General features: G+C 32.8%; 1 protein-coding gene across 1 annotated transcript in view; it reads left to right on the forward strand.

Annotated features, from left to right (window-relative positions):
- The window catches only part of LOC128656313 (calcium-activated potassium channel subunit beta-2), a 195,839-nt gene extending 188,039 nt beyond the window's left edge, over positions 1-7,800 (forward strand). The window contains exon 4 of the mRNA XM_053710156.1: positions 7,516-7,800. Coding sequence (XP_053566131.1) covers positions 7,516-7,800 — 285 coding nt within the window. The remainder of the gene's footprint in view (positions 1-7,515) is intronic.
- The last annotated feature ends 10,639 nt before the right edge of the window (positions 7,801-18,439 follow it).

The following is an 18,439-nucleotide window of genomic DNA, read 5'->3' on the forward strand; positions in this document are numbered from 1 at the left end:
CAACTCCACTCTTTCCCTGCAGGAAACAAGTTATTAACAACAAAATCTGTTATATAGCTGCATCCTGTCACCCTAACTGAAGCAGTTTGTTTTCTTAACCCTCCATTTTTACTGGATGATTTTTTTGCCACAAGCCTGTCTATTGATGCATCTATATTCTGCATGCTGACCAGCTTTTCAATTTTTATAATCACTAGACCTTCAAACCTAACTATCTCTGCCCTTACATCTGACTAAGCTAACAAGATACCTTTGACCTTGCGCTGCTACTGCAGAAGGTCAATGCAGAAACTGCTGAGGCATTAGCTAATGTTTGGACAATTATTGGTCCTACTCAATACCCCCAAGGGAAAAAATGGAAAATAAGAGCTTTACCTAACAATTTTATGGTCTAGGAAGCAGAGGCAAAAGACGATGGAGAGAGACCACAAATATAATGATACCCCAAATATGCTTGTTCTATTTTAGTGCTGCAGTCTTTAAATGCTGTGTCTGATTGTCACTTGTTTATTTTTTGTCTATCACCTTGCATTGCTAAGATCCTTACACATACAGCTGTGCTCAGTGATTCCTGACAACACTGACAACTCTGAATAGAAAATTGCATTTTTTTTTTAGAAACTGTAAGGCCAATGAACTCTACACAAACTACAACTAAAGCAGTGATCTGTGAAAGCAGTCTGCTGTTTACTGAACACCGAAGCTCATCTCTTATTTTCTTTCATTATCTGCCAAGATGGTTGACTTTCCCCTTGTATCCAAACAGCAAAGATAATTCATGCCAAATACCCTGTTGTTTATAGTTTAATAAGAAGGCAGATGGGGAAAAAAAAGGAAGTTTCTTTATTTTTTTATTTTATGATTATAATCCCCTAGTGTTAACTTGGCTTACAGTATTCAGCAGATACATTGGGTCTATGCTGATGTTTAAAACAGTGATTTATACTTGCTAGATAAATGAACCAGTCATTTTTCATGGTGCATTTACTCTTTCAATAACTCAATATGATATTTTTCCTAATGATACCCTGCAGTGCAGTAAACATATATCTTCTACATTTTGAACACATTAAATAAAAAAGACCACTGCTCCTTAACTCGTACGCCTCCTCTGAGGCTGCGGACATCAATCTGCCCAATCGTGTACGATCTGGTTGATTGACACCCCCTGCAAGTGGCCGATTGGCCGCAAATCTGCTGGGGGCTGCATTGCACAAGCAGTTCACAAGAACTGCTTGTGCAATGTTAAATGCCGATAGCGTATGCTGTCGGCATTCAGCGATGTCTGGCGGACATGATCTGCTACAACAGATCATGTCCTCCAGACATTGATAAATCGCCCCCGTAACTTCTAGCTATTACACACAGCAGTTATAACACTTATAAAGTACCAAGTAGGACAATAGTCTGCTACATATTGGTAAGTGTAAGGTAAAATTCTGTTTTCACCTATCCATATACAGTAAAGAGACATTTTCTCATAGTTCTTTATTCTTTGAGAATCTGCTTAGAAATTATTTTGTTGATATCTTGAAAATAGTAGCGAACAAGTACCCTGTTACCACTCTGGTAACTGTAACCTTATAAACAATATTTTGCATCTGCATAAAATGGAATAACTTACTTTCCCTGCTGTTATTCGTTTATAAAAAATTATTTTGCATAACAACTCATCTCCAGTAATAAAAACTATCTGCATGGTCTATAAACACTGCACCTGCAAGCATAATATGGCCTGAGAGTGCGCTCTGGGGTGTGTAATATATTCAGCATTATCATCAGTGCGCTGCCAGGTGTGTAAGATGTGCTTGACTGCATACCTGATAGCAAAATAGGGACACTGGGGTTTCCTCCTTTATTTTTAACTATGGTGTATTGTGATTGCTGATGCATACAATAAGTTTAGCAACAATGAGATCTGAAGGTCACTGAACGGCAATGAGATGTGCTGAAGTGAGAAAGAACTAAGTTTGTTTTAAACATTGGCAGACACCTTTTCCGAACTAAGAATTGTTTGCATAAGCTCGTTGTATAGCTCAGAGGTTAAAATAGTGCTTGTGTGAGTGTGACATAAAATCTTAAAAAAAAATGTATGGGCTAAATTACAAGTGATGCTCAAAAATATCAGCTCTATTATGCATTAATGTGCAATCAATAATACAAGTCCAAAGTTATTTTTTTATCACTCAAGTATATCTTTTATTACATTTTAATTTTTATTGAGAACAGAAATATCAAGAATTCAGATACACAATTGCAATACACAATACAGACATTCTCTTCATATCTATTATATCAAATTAAATGTACAATATGTCAGTCTCCATTTTTCCCTTACAAAATCAGCAAGGTTAATGACTCTTGGACCTGTAAAAATTATATTTGTCAAGAAGTTAATATATCAATAAAGCTTAACTGTATAAAAGGTCTCTCAGAAACAAATCTTTTTTTAGATTGAAAAAGACGGAAAAAAAAATATTAGATTAAAAAAACAGTACTTTCTCTGCCCCCACTCTTCGCCTTTCTCTCACCCCCCCAAACCCCCCTAGAAACTTGGAAATCTACCGGTCAACACTGCCATACAGAAAAAATCTGACTTCCTAAAAGGTGAGATTAGCTGCATCTGCACTCTCTCTGGAAAGAAACTATAACTTTTAACCATTTTCTGAAAAAGAGTCTAACGCCCCGCTTGTATAACATATTTAGCTCAAATTGTTCAAAATTATCTGCATAAGCATTTTTTCTACTAAACTCTCTCATTCTGGGGCTGTATTTGGATTTCTAAGATCTCAAAATAATATTTCTTAATATTAATCAAATCAGTATTTTCAGTCTCATATATGAGACTCAGACATATATGTTATATAAAAAATATATGTTTAGAGTTAATATTTATCTCAATTTCAAGAAATCTATTCAGCCAATAATTAACTCGATTTCATAATTTCTAAACTTTGGGACATGACCAGAAACAGTGTACTATATTTGCATTACAGAGACTACATCTAGAACATTTAGCTCTATCTCGAGTTGACCATCTAGATATATCTGCCGGAGACAAATGAAACTCTCTCCACGCACTTGAACTCATAGTTTTGTATAGACAGATAGATGGACCTGCTACTTGCACTAATAAAAGGCTTCAATGCATTAGGATTGTAAACATTCTGCATACACCTATGTAAAGGGTGGCTGTTATGGGCCCCCTCCAGCCCTGGGGCCCTGGTGCCACTGCACCTACTGCACCAATGGTAGTTCCACGCCTGTGCTTTTGGCAAATATCATCCACTGTGATACCATCTAAAATATATATATTATCTATATAAGTCTGACCAATTTTTTGCATCAACAAATTATACCAAATAGAGATAGAGCTAGCCCCTGATTGATAAACCTGAGGACTTAATTCTCTTCAGGTTCTTATCTTCTAGTTGATATAAATAGATCAGGCCTTTTTGATTCCAACTATTAAATATATTAGATGAAAGTCCAGGTAAGAAATCTGGGTTGCCAGAAATGGTTACATTTTGGGATTTCTGGTTGTTTATTTGAAATTATTTGTTGAATTTAATCCATGCTTCCACTATATTAAATACTCTTCCTAAACTGGATCCTTTTGGGAATATTATTTTTGGTTAAATGTAATATCCCTTTAAGTGAGTAAGGGAAAATTATATTTTCTTCCATCTGACAATATGACACCACATGTTGCCCTGTAATCTAATCACAGGCAATCTTAATTAAAAGGACCAATTATAATATTTAATATTGGGGAATCCCAAGCCCCCATATTCTTTATTTTGCATTAATTTCTTTAAGGCTATGTGTACGTTTCTGCCGTTCCATAGGAGTTCTGTACATCACTGATATAAATTTTTTAAATCCTTCTCTTTTATAAAAAGTGTGAAGTTTTGGCATAGATACAGAATCTTTGTCAGAAGGATCATCTTAACTAGGTAGAGTTTTGCTGATCTAGACAGAGGTAGTGCACCCCATCTAAGGCTATAGATGCCCAAAGTATTTTATAGTTGAAATCATACCATTTTGAGGTGTTCTTACTTAAGATGATGCCTAAATATTTAATCTGGTCTTTAGATTCTTTAAATGGAGTGTCACCTATACTCTTTGTACTTTTATGTAGCCATAGAATCTCTGATTTCGAGAGATTGCTGTTATACCATGTAAAAAAGCTATAGTTCCATATAATCTTTAATAAAATGGGAATATTTTTCTTTGAGTCACCAATAAATATCAATATGTCATCTACATATAAGGACAGGACCACTCCACCGCCGCCCCCCCCCCCCCACACACACACACAGTATACCACCCAAATCTTTTTGGAGTAATATTGCTAAAGGGTCTAATGTTAGTTTACACAATAGGGGTGAAAGAGGGCAGCCCTCTCTGATACTCTTTGCAATAAAAAAAATTTGGTGACAATTTACCATATATTGATAAGACCGAAGTTGGATTTCTATAAATAAGTTTAATAAAGTCACCAAATGACCTAAAAGACCTAAAAGACCAAATTTACTTCTACCATTCTATTCTATCTTCTATTCTATCTTTATATTTCTGATTCTGTCCCTTTAGCCAAAAATGTTCGATTATCGACAACACTCGCCGCATGTATGTATTAATGGCTCTAATATCGATTTATGTCTACAAGCCACTATTGAGGTTAAGAGTTTATGATCGTTGTTTAGCAAGGAGATGGATCTATAAACATTAACCGATTCTGGATTATAATTGAGAATGTAAAGTACGTGGACATCATATTATTTTGTATATAGTACTGATTAAAGAAATTGCAGTGTTGGTATAATTTGACTTTGTAGGATATTGTAAAATTCTATTGGAAGTTGATCAGGGCTGGGAGCCTTATTTAAAGCAGCATACATTATACAAGCAGAATCTACAAACAAGAAAGAAGGGGACAGCACACCTCCAACTTATATTAAACATTTACTAGCAAGCACACACTATTAAACATGAGTCAGAGGTGCATTGTCTCCTTTTTTTCTTCTTTGTAGATGTTTCTGCTCACTTTTTAGTTTTTGTATAAACCCTATCCTATCTAGCATGGATGACATGGGACCGAGGGAAATTTAGCCCTCCATCATGGGCTAAATTACAAGTGGAGCTCAAAAATATCAGCTCTATTGTGCATTAATGTGCAATCAACAAGTCCAAAGTTATTTTTTATTACTCAACTATATCTAGTGTCCAATAACATCTGCATGTGGTTAATTCAGTTCTGGAAAAGCTCTATATTTTATAGTAGTATTTTCGATTTTGCTCCAGTGCAGCACTTATGAAGGCCAACATTTTTCTTTCATGATTCAGATAGAGCATGGGATTTTAAACAACTTTCTTGATTTATTAGAGGTAATGTAGCATATAGTGTATACCTAAACCAGCATGTTTTTATTTTTATGTAAACTTTCCATTGATAAGATTGGAGTGTAATTTTTCAAGAAGATGAATGTTATTTTTTCTAACCAGGAGCACCCAGTCTATACAGGACATGAAGATAAATAAATAGGATGAAAGGGGGTTTAAATAGGAAAATTCACGTGAAACCACCATCCATGTTGGACATAGAGTTGTACGGTACTGTGAAAGTGCTCACTTTTCCCTCCCACATTGCTACCAATACAACCCACAGAGGAAGGCTTTTTCTCTAATCGCTGGCCTCAAGTTTCCACTGCTTTGTGATATCTGCCCCCTTGGAACCCCTTCTCCCCCTTAAACTTGCTAAAAGTTCCCTTTCATTCCAAAGCTTCCCTAAATCTTTTTTTATAGCAATGTTAGGTGGCTCAACAGTATTCACATTAAAATTAGGATAACAAAAAGGGAAATTATATGCCTTAAAGGGACAGTCTACAATAGAATTGTTATTGTTTTAAAAGATAGATAATCCCTTTATTACCCATTCCCCAGTTTAGCATAACCAACACAGTTATATTAATATACTTTTTACCTCTGTGAATACCTTTAATCTAAGAACCTTCTTCCAGCCCCCTGATCACATGACTGTGACTGTTTATTATCTATTGACTTGCATTTAGCATTGTGTTGTGCTAAATCTTAAATAACTTTCTGTGCCTGAACACAGTGTTATCTATATAGCCCACTTGTACTTTAAGCCTCTTTGTGTTGAAAAGCAATTTAAAAAGCCTGTGATAAGAGGCAGTCATCAAGGGCTTAGAAATGTGCATATGAGTCTGTCTTGGTTTAGTTTCAACTAAGAATAAAAAGAGAAAAAAGCAAATTTGATTATAAAAGTAAATTGGAAAGTTGATTAAAATTACAATTCATATCTGAATAATGAAAGTTTCATTTTGACTAGACTGTCCCTTTAAAATCACTCTAAACCTTATAAAATTCTAAAGATGCAGCAAATTTTCATGGGAGACTATCTAAAAAAATGATATGTATGTCTCCCTTGACATCTGTCTGTGCCATAGAATATTTTTAGAGAGAGAATGTTAGATTCCCCTATTTCGGATTGAACATTTTGTACAGAAAAGAAACTCAAAATAGAAAATAAATGTAAAAATTACAAAACATTACATTTAGCTATTTTTTTTATTATTTTACCATTAAAATATTAAATCTGAAGTAGGGAAATATACATTATATTCAAAGCAAAGATTAGCCTGCTAATGCATTGCAGATGTGTATTTTTTAAATATGTTGTTCAAACACTGACGACATATGTTTAAAGCACACAATCTTTTTATATGCACCAACTCCTACTGAGCATGTGTAACAATTCATATTATATACTGTACCTGTATGCATTTTGTGATTGGTTGATGGCTGTCACATGATGCAGGGGGGAGGAAAATGTAACTAACTCATAAAAATTTCAGACTAAGGGCTTTTGCATTGTTGATTATTCAATTATATTGTTTAAATAGTATTTTAAAGATGAGATCAGTAGCTGGTCCATAAAGTGGTCACAACACTGAATTTTAAAGCTTTTAAATTAAAACATTTATCATGACTCCCTTATTACATTCATTTATATTGAAAGCAATGCAGAAGTGTCTTTTCTTTTCATGAGTTCATTTTCCTCTGCATCTCTTAAGATTCTTAGAGTATTGCTATATTTCCTGTTTAATGGTCTGAAATTAGCAGCAATGAGCCTTTGAAGTGCACTTCATCTTACTATAATTTATGAACTTAATGTATTATTTACAGGAGCATGAAACTGACACAGTAGGGAACATACTACTCATGAAAACCTTCAGACAAAAAAGCATACACACATATATATATATATATATATATATATATATATATATATATATATATATATATATATATATATATGTATATATATATATATATATATATATATATATATATAAACAATGAAATGTAAATTTATGCTCAGAACAAAGTTTAATTTTCTAAAATAACATTCAATCCTTTTGTAATAGATTATTTCTGTATTTTTATTATATATATATATAATCATTTAATTTATCTCTGCCTTCACAGTGTTCTTATATACCCAGATGTGGGAAGAATTACGAAGAATCAATGTCACTTGTGAATATCATAATTGAAAATTTCAGAAAACATCATCGCTTTTCATGTTTTTATGACCCGGAAGGAAAACAAAAGAATGTGATTTTGACCAAACTCTACAGTTCCAACGTTTTATTTCACTCTTTGTTTTGGCCAACGTGTATGATGATAGGTGGGATCGCCATCGTAGCGATGGTGAAGCTTACGCAGTACCTCTCTCTTCTATGCGAGAGAATTCAAAGGGTGAACAGATAAAACTAAATTTCGATTTTACTTTACAATAAAATACTGTTTTTCATTCTTCACCAAAGAACCTTAAGTTTGTAATGTGCCAGTCTGGTTATAAGTTCCTTAATATATTCTTATAAGTAGAGCAATAATGCAAAATCTGTTCTATATGCAAACATAATGTCATTGATACAGAGCAAAACTGTGTTATTGTTTCATATTATTGTTCTTTTTCCTATTGATTTACTTACATCCTCTCTAGGGAGTATACAATTATATGGGTCATGTCTTACAAGAGATCTGAGGTGTTTGTATAGTAAAAGGGGATGTGCATAGGTTATTTTTCTTAGGTTCATTTTCTTAGAAAAACAAATGATTGTTCCTTTTAGATTTGTTTCATTGTGTCATTCTTTTACAGGGCTTCCAAATGACTCTTTAGGAAGGGTCTCTGTCACTTTTTCAAATGGCCAGAAAAGCACTTTGTCTTTTACATTTTATCAATAACAGCAAAGTCAATATTAAGTAGGCTGTTAAATTCATTCTTTCCCCTAATCATTAACAATGGCCTTTTTATGTAATAATTGAGATGCCACAACTGGCGTAAGGAGATCCACCTGGCTGTTATTGCTTCTACATCTGCACTGTCAGAAAAAGGAACTATGGGTTAAAGAATATATTCCCACAGTACTTAATGTTGCCTCTTCCGACTGACTGTGCATTGCAATGCTTTACAGTAATATGTATGTACAAATAATATACTGCCTTCATTAAATTCCATATGGAAAACTTATGGGGTTTTATGCCCTCTAGTGGGCTTCACAATGTGCCATAACATTATACAAATTCACTAACACTCCCAAACTTTAATTATATTTTGCATAATTATATTTAACTTGTACAGCAGTTATAAACAACAGGAAAGCCAGATGCGTTCAAGGAGATAAATACTTTCATTTTCCACGCCATTGCTCCCCCAAAAATACAAAACAAAACTTCAATTAACCCTCCAGCTGGGAAGAGATTAAATGGTGACACTTGGTCAATATTTTTCTAGTACTGTAATTTAGAAAATAAAAATCTTAAACAGACAGTATGATAAAAATATTTGAGCATTTTGCCATACTATATAACATTGCTATTAAAATAATTATTAATTTGCAATGTTGATTTTACTTCTACACTGTAGGTAAAATGCATTAGCCCACTATTGTAGTTTGTAGCAACCATGGTTTTCCTTTCATCAGTTAGCCATGATAGGTTGGACAAGGGAGAAAGATTGGTGGTAAAATGTGATTTCACAGCTATCTTTTGCTGATGTAAACAAAGATTTAAAGACAAATAAGAGTCAGCAGGTACATATTGTTTGCTTTTTATTGTATTTAAGATAAGTTTAACACAGATTATTTTATTTTTTTACTTCCATGAATTGCATTTGGCCTTGCTAATTCTTCTGCATATCCTATATATACTATTTTAATGGTTATTTCAAGCTTATTGTTAGCTAACAACCACTAAATGGCTGTCAAAACAGCATTAAAAAGTCCCACTTTCTATTGAATATGTATTACAATTATAATGTTAATTTGTAAGTTTAGATAGCAGGAGTGATTCTATATTTTAAAATTGGCTGTGCCAATGAAGGTTGCCATAAAGTCACATATCAAAGATGGGTAGGAATTCTACAATATTCTCCTATTTTTCTTAATTAACTCCCCTGTGCCCTATTTAAAGGGACATTCCAGTCAAAATATAAATGCACATAGATTTATTGCATCTTTGAATATAAACATATTTTCAATATACATGTATTGGCAAAAATGCTTCTATTAAGAGTTATCAGTGTTTTTTGCTAACATTTTTCTCTGCACATGCATGTGAGGCATAGCTAGATATTTTCACTGAACCCACATTTTAAATACTGCAGCTGCTTAGAGCATCAGTGGGACTTGTATCATGTCAGCAATTAACAAATTGAGTCATAACCAGATGGTACAAGCACCTTAGGCTCTCCAAACAAGTGTTGTGTTTAAAATGCTGGTGCATGGTGCATACTTAAATACTCTTTTGAAACAGCTATGGCTTTTATTAGAAGCATTTTTGCTAATGCATGTATATTACAAAAATACTTCTATTCAAAACAGAAATGCACTCATGTGGTTTCCAATTTTGGCTGGAATATCCCTTTAACACTCATTATCCTGTGTATTGTGTAGGACAACAGACAGGGTATAAATTGCAAATGTAAGCCTTTTTACACTTACAAGAATTTGAGGTCTAAGTAATCCACAAAACAGCCACTGCAAGACAGGTAAATGTATATGTGTTTCCTGTATATTGTTAGTTTTATTTTTGTAGGCCCTAGTAAATAATGGAGTATTTCAGCTTCAGACAAGCTAGAAGCTCAAAGTTGGTCCATCTGGCAATAGAATTGAGTAATTTAAACACAGTTTGGAGGGTTAATGTAATGTAAACTAATGTAATCTAAATTTTGGATGGTTGATACTCACAGTATTACTTATCAACCACATTATGGGAACTTAAAAAAGATTAAATTATATTAAACACCCCTTTAACTTGTACTGGAATATATTAACTATTTTTTTATTGTTTACTAAAGCTGTAGCCAAAAATGCTTATGTTATGCGGAACCCATTTTGTTAAGGTTGGGACCAGAATTGAGTCATTTCAGAATACGTAGGGTTGGCAGTCTGTTTTATCTGATTACCCCCAACTCTGAGATGGATCAAGACAGTTCTTGTATTGTTACCATATCACTGTAAAGAAAACACTGTCAGCTTTTTAACTGTTTATTTTTTATTGTGACTCAACTATTTTTTACTGGAAACAAAGGCTATATTATATCTACTGCATTGTAATTCTCAATGTTTCTTTTTTCTTTTCTTTTTAAAAATAAAAAAACTTTAAAGTCTCTCTAGTTCAAAAGAGGCTTAGAAAGAAATCAGATGTGTGAATGTCTTCAGATTTGTGCCACAAAATTTTATATAACTTTCTCTAAAATCTTGCAGTTTATCTAAGGTTTTGTTAGCTTCATTAAGAATTATGTACCATTACCAATATTAAGAAAAACTGTCTTTAAATGAAAGTGAATAGAAATGGCCTTGCACGTGATAATGCTGCAGAACTTGCAAAGTTTGTCAATTTAAATGATATGTTTTGAGACTAACTGGTATGTTTTAGCGGATTCACAAACATTGGTGGAAATCTCAAACATCTTTAATCAGCACTTAGCTGTGACTGGACCTATGTGTTGTGCTTTCAATTGAATCAAGGTCAATATTGTTGTAACAAGTGATTAAAAATTGTGTCTACATTGCATTGTTAAACTGTTAGAGGACATCAACGTTAAAACTACGTTATGAACTTTCTCTGGACATGGTACTGGACAGTGTGAATTCTGTAATAGGTCAAACAAGAAGACAAATTAATCTTTATTTCAACCTAATATGTAATCTATAAATCTGGGGATTCAAAGAAGAGACAGAAAAATATGGTCATAATCCCCTACATTTATCTGTTTTATAAAAATAGTTTTTATTTAGTTTTTTTTATTTTGTTTTTTAAATCTGGAGATTTTTTTTTAGCCACTTTAAGGTGTTGCAGGCATCCTCTTTGTATGGAATGGGATATTTTGCACTTACAATGAAGTCTCTTGAAGAGTATACGGACATAGGACATTGCTACGTGGACCTGCATATAATGCATTCTGTTGCAACCATAAAGGAGGTTTACGCTTCTTCAACATGTGAACTCTAGCATACTGATGGCCTCTACATTTTCTTAAACAAGAAAATGCCCAGAGTGTAATAGGACTTCAAGTGTTAATAACATGTGGAAACATCATCAATAAACTCTCAACACCTTTTGCAATCATGTTTAAGTCTGTTTTTTTTTTTTTTGTAAAAGTAATAAACAACATTTTTTAAAATATTTCGTTACAAAAGGGTTATTTTGTTTTTGTTTATCTTTTAAATATTATGATTACTGAAATGAATAAACAATAAAATTAGATGAATTCAATATTATATAACAGATAAGCATACTTTAAAAATGGCATAAAATAGTCAAGCAATGATGGCGTATTAGTTAGCTATTAATTTGACTAGATACTGGTTTACGTTCTTCCTGAGTTGCAATTTCCAATTTGTATTTTCTTGCTCTTATATTGTACAAACCTTCCAATGAAGGCTATGTTTACATAGTTACTGATAATGAATTATTGGTAGTCATTAAAAATTATAATTTTCCCTTTTAACAGTTAAAATCTTTTTGCAGTTTAAATAGTACATTTTGTTACATAGCAATTTTTAAATTTTAGCAGTGGGATAATTTGCACAAAGTTTATTCTGCACTAATTATAACAAATAATTAGAAATTACTCCAAAAACAGTATGAAGAGTACAAAAAAATAAATTAACCATTTAAAAACCATGTAACAAAACACTGTGCACTTCTATATCAAGGTTAAAGCCTCCTAAAACAATTCTGGCAAAGATGGAATGGAGCCAGGCAACCTTGAAAAGAATGGAATAGTGCATTCCTGTTAAACTTTAATATGGTAATATTACAGAGTAATACTCACATATTTGAGAGCTATAATTTAGCTCTCAGCATTTGCACATATAATGGAAATGCAGCATCTCCGTATAATCGCACCAGGCAATAGAGAAGTTATCCAGTAAGTTTATATTAAAAAAAGTTAAACTGGACAATACATGAACTGTGGTACATAGAGACTAACAGCCCAATGATCAATACATCTTTAGCATGGAGAGAAATAGTGTGCAAGTTTCCCAGGGGATGAATTCTATAAAAAAAAAGGGAACAACCTGTGAGTCCCAGAGAGATGAGCGCTGCCTCCCATAAAAAGTAATGAAGCTCTCTGGTAAAGAGAATTTCACAGGGGAGAGTGAAGATGACAGGGGAGCACTTTACACTCAAATAGTCTTAATTTGTGGCAAATACAAATTAAACAAATGTTTTCACTGCAATTTAATTTGCATTTGCTTCTAGATCAGTACACATTGCTTTTCTGACAGTTAAATTAGCGTATTGTGCATTTTGAGCAAGCTTCACCTGCATGAAACTGGCAAAATAAATCAGTCAGAGATGCAAGTGTAAAATGCTTAGAGAATATAATTTCTTAGTAACTTTCAAATCAGAATCAGAATTTGTAAAATGGTAATCCTGAACACACTGCTGTAAACAGGATCTAAATGCATCAAAATCAAAAGGAAAAAAACTGAAGTATAAAATAATATAAAATACAGAGTACTTAGTGTAAATGTAACATAACTCTCATGTTATGCAGTGCTATATTGTACTAGGCTTGTCTTTCCTTCACATTCAGAAATGCATGGATCACCCGCTAGAGAAGTATAGCAAAATATGCTATTCTAGAATCTTAAGAGGGATCTCGCAGTGCTGGAGGATCATTTTATATCTTCTCAACTACAGAGAGAGCATTTGATCATCAAGCCCAAAGTGTCAACAAATGCTACAGGTAAGTGCTGAAGGAAACGTTGCTCACAATCGCATTGTTCCCTGCAAGCCTTTTAAAATGCGTACAGACACTTGTAAAAGTTCCGCCCATTTTTTATGTAAATATCTAAAATGATATATCCAAAGTACATTTCATCTTATTATGCTCATATTGAAAAAGCCAATGTAGTGTTAGTGTTAGGTATGCTTATGATAGTGTATTGTAGTCGTATATAAAGCCAGGGAGTCTCATTCTATGTTAAATAGAGAAGCAGGAATGATTCAGCCCATAAATGCAAAGTGTTGTAGTGTTATGACTAGTCAAAATTGGGACACCTTGTAAGTTTGTGACTGACTAAGCAGGGTATGGCCATATTATGTGGCTAAGATCCCAATTTAATGTAAAAGCATTTGTGATATTTGCAAGCAATTATTCCAACATTTAAAAATGTTTTGTTTAATTGCAAGTGGGTGTACTCCACTACCCCCTGTCTTGTGTAACTATTTGCTCTAATTGGCAGCACTCCCAAAGATGTATCAAAACTATATTATTAAACCAAATTTTGTATGTGTATATATATATATATATATATATATATATATATATATATATATATATATATATATATATATATATATATATATATGTGTGTGTGTAATCACCATAGAACAAGCTACTGAGCTGCTGTTTTCATTCCTGAGATAGTGCTTTGATTTGAACAGCCAATAGGATTTCAGTAGCTCTCATCCTATTGGCTGTTTTAAATAGATATATTGTAATTTTAATTTAAGTTAGGGGGTGTTAGGTTTAGGGGTTAATAGTTTAATTTAGTATTTTGCGGTGTGGGGGGCTGGCGGTTTAGGGGTTAATAGGTTTATTTAGTGGCGGTGATGTGGGAGGCCGGAGGTTTAGGGGTTAATAGCTTTATTATAGTGTTGTCGATGTCAGGGAGTGGCGGATTAAGGGTTAATAACTTTATTGTAGTGGCGGCGATGTTGGGGAGCGGCGGATTAGGGATTAATAGCTTTTATTAATGTTGGCGATATCAGGAGCGGCAGATTAGAGGTTAATAACTTTATTTAGGTGTCGACGATGTTGGGGGGCGGCGTATTAGGGGTGTTTAGACTTTTTTTTCCCCATAGACATCAATGGGGTTGCGTTACAGAGATTTTTAATTCTGCGATCGCATGTGTTATTTTTTTTCTAACTCTCTCTCCCCATTGATGTCTATGGGGGAAAGCGTGCACAAGCACATCAAATCAGCCCTTGGCTTTTGTGCGGTATGGAGCTTAACGCCACCACATCGCACGCACAAGGAGGGTTTTCAGTAACTCGTAATGGCAGCCCTATGGAGAGTGAAATAACACAACTTTTTGCCATTTGTTTCGCACCATGTTTAGCGCAAAACTCGTAATCTACCCGCTTGTTAGGTGGAATCAGCCTAATATACTTCAGGAAAGTTTTTCTCTGTGAAAGGCACAATTGGGCGGCTGCTCCCAGGTGGTATATGACCATAAAAAAATCTGTAAAGCTGTTGTTATTCCTGAGAGAGCGCTTCTCTTTCTGTATGTATTTGTAATATATGGATAGATGGATAGACAGACAGACGGATGGACAGACAGACAGATAGCTAGTTGATACCTTATATTTAGTGTATGAATACAGTCATATCTGTTTCCATTGTTCAGTATAAAAGTTTATGAAGATGCTACAAATAGAAAAACATTTATTTAGAATAAAATCATTTCCCCCAGTTTCTTTAGATAACAGCAGACATACATTTTATTTTAGGCTGCATTTAAGAATTATTACCAGGATTCAACAGAGTTGAAAGGTTGACAGCATTGACATTTGGAGGAACTAAAGTAATATTTATTCAATAAATGTGAATCATTGCCCAAGATGCCACTAGAAATATCAGCTCTAATGCTTACAACTAAAATCTACAAAACAGGAAAAATATGTTCTATAAACATGGGGGCTTAAAAATTGATATTAACATTTCTAATTTATGAAATTATTAAGGACAGAACTGAAGAGGCTGTAGATTAGATAAATAAAGGAAACCAGAAAATGTTAATATCATATTTTGGAATATAGAATTAACTTCCACAGTACCTAATACTGACGCAACTGGGTTTACTAGGTGTCCTGTATTTCTTAAACCAGTGTTGCACGATGCTCATAAATGCTTTTCATCAGCATTGGATGTAGGAAATAAAGATGTTTCTATAAATATTGCTGGTCTCTTAAACAAACTTAATTTCTTGAGTTGAAGCTAGATATTTTAGGCACCAAGATATTTTAAACATTTTAATATAGGCCACAGACCCATTTATTAGTCATCTTTTCTTAACATTATCATTGTTTTTCAACTAAAACGAAACTGGTCATATTCTCTGTTATTCTAATTAACATTTTTACAAGCTTGATAGTGATTATTTTCCATGAAATAGCATCGAAAATAAAAAAATTGTTTATGGCCTACCACTAGTTATGTATTATGTTAGATATAACCTAGGTTACAATATTAATTATACTCTATTCCAGTGGTAACCTCTAAAATATTATATATTTATGTAACAATATTTCCAAAGTTCTGATCAGTTAATCATTATCAAATTACAATTATTATATTTATGCAGTAAATAGTGTATTAATTATGGCCAAATATACATGTTTAGTTGTTACAATATTCTATACAAAGCAAACTATAAAAATATTTCTATAAATTAACCTTAAATCCAAATGAATAGCTTTTTAAACATAACACAGGAATTATACTAGAACAAGTTATAATTAGCCAGCAACACTTAGTCCAATGCTAAAATATGGACTACTGACTTAACAGTGCTTAGTTAACAATATAACAATATACTTCAACACAAATCTTACCAAATCTCAATTAATCTAAGAGAACTTTCAGAAAAATATAATTAAACTATTTAGCCCACAAATGGTTCTATATAACTTCAATTAAACCACTAGAGATTTTTACACAATACTGCAACGTCAACACTGACCAATTAATCTAGCATGAAATAACTTCTTACTATTTTACAGCAACTCCAAATCAATTTCCTAAGCATAAAATACAAAATCTCTCTTTTCCTCTATGGTCAAATTACTTAACTTTGAATATGATTAGTCTTACCTAAGCTACCCTAGTCTACGCAATGTTAATTTATAAATGCAAAATACCCTTTTAAATCACAGCTACAATTTAACTATAGCTATAGAATTCCTTTGATTTAAAATATTAATATATTTTGCAATCGTGTATACTTAATCAGCAACCAATATGAGAATTCAATATCCAGATGTGTCTATTGTCATATTTTCATGGCAATTACTGCACAAGTTTGGAAGAGAATTAAGTCCAATAATATCTTATCCACAAAGAGGGTCCCAACAAGATTTGTCTTACGGAAAACTGTGTTTGCAGACTCGTGTCTCTCTTGTAAGCAAAATGGCAGCAAGGTAGGATTGCAACAGATCAAGTTTAGTCAGTCACCAAACAGATTCTTTGTGCAAGGAGCTTTTGTCCGAGACCAAACTCCTCCCCATTTCTTAATCACCCAATAGACTTGGATATGCACTTTTCTCTGATTGGTTACCAGGAATGCGATTCTCTTAACAGCCAAATACCTTTTGGCTGTAGTACTGGTTTTAGCCCTTCGGGGAAAACACACATAGAAATGCAGTTTCATTTGCAAAACTACATTTATCAAATGTCTATTTAATACACTCACAACTTCCTAGCTATAATAAACTATTTGTTCCATACATGGCCAGTCCAATCTAGCTGAGCACGTATTTTTGAGATCAAACATGAGTATATTGATTTAGTATGTATTCCTATACATTTAAATATTAGATCTGTGCATAATATTAAATCTATAGTATATATTTGTATATATATATATATATATATATATATATATATATATATATATCATACATCTCCTTAGTGCATGTCTCACTATAGTTTCCTACTTATATTATTTTAAAAGATGTGTTTAAAAGTCAAATTTTTATTAGGGTATTTAAAAGGATTTTTATAATTTAATACTTTCAGTATGATAATTATTAATATATCAGTTCATTTTATATACTAGTATATATTGCATTTCCTAGTCATCATCTTATATCATGTATGTAACTGGAAGTGAACTCTGTAGTAACTAATTAAACAGATATATTTATTTGATTCTCATTCCCTTTTAATATAAATATATCCCACACTCAGTATATCTCTTGATAATGTTATTTTGAATGCATGAAAACATATGATATAATTTATGGGACAACTCACTGGTTTCTCACAGGTCTGAAAACAAAGGAGATGTTATTTATTTTAAATATACAGACATATGTTCATTTAATATATTTTATAAATCTGGGACATATTTCTTAATAATTTTTGAGTGCATGGACTTATGTTTATGAAAATTATTTATAGGGCTGCTTATTTAGCACACATTAATTTCTTATTTGGAACCAAATTTCTGAGACAACGAAAAATAAATGTATTTTTATTCTGAAACAGTTTGCTAAACATTTTAAATCAACCAATATAGCTACCCACTTAATTCAGCAGATACTTATCTAATATGTTACTGTTAGGCCTTTCTCTCACATCCATAAATATACATTTATACAATACTGAGGTACACCATAACTGAAAATTTTACTATATGACTTAAACACAAGTAATTAAGCTTGTAAAGTTTCAATCTTATGCTTTCAAAATACACAGGTCTTAAAAGTTTTCTTTGTTTTCTCCTGCTATTTTCCATAGAGACGTAACAGCTGGAATTTCTTGCATTAAGAACTCAGTAAGGGACACTTTAACCCCTAGATGTGAACTATTTAAATTGCTGGTCATCCTGAAGTCTTGCTAGCTTCAAAGGATTAATCACTGTAGACTGTCTCTCTCTGAACAACAGGAGATCTGAGTAAACATACTTTCTGTGCAGTGAAACTTACAGTATGGAGTTTAAATTAAAGCTTTCATATATATAGATGAATTAATCAACATGATATCTATGCACATTGCTTCCATTGATATTTCACCTTTTACATTACATAATTTCAATTTTAAAATATGTAGGACACATGTATTGGAATTGACTGAAAACCCATGTAATTGGTGAGGGTATTTAC

Source organism: Bombina bombina, chromosome 4, assembly GCF_027579735.1.
Source record: "Bombina bombina isolate aBomBom1 chromosome 4, aBomBom1.pri, whole genome shotgun sequence".
Taxonomy (NCBI): domain Eukaryota; kingdom Metazoa; phylum Chordata; class Amphibia; order Anura; family Bombinatoridae; genus Bombina; species Bombina bombina.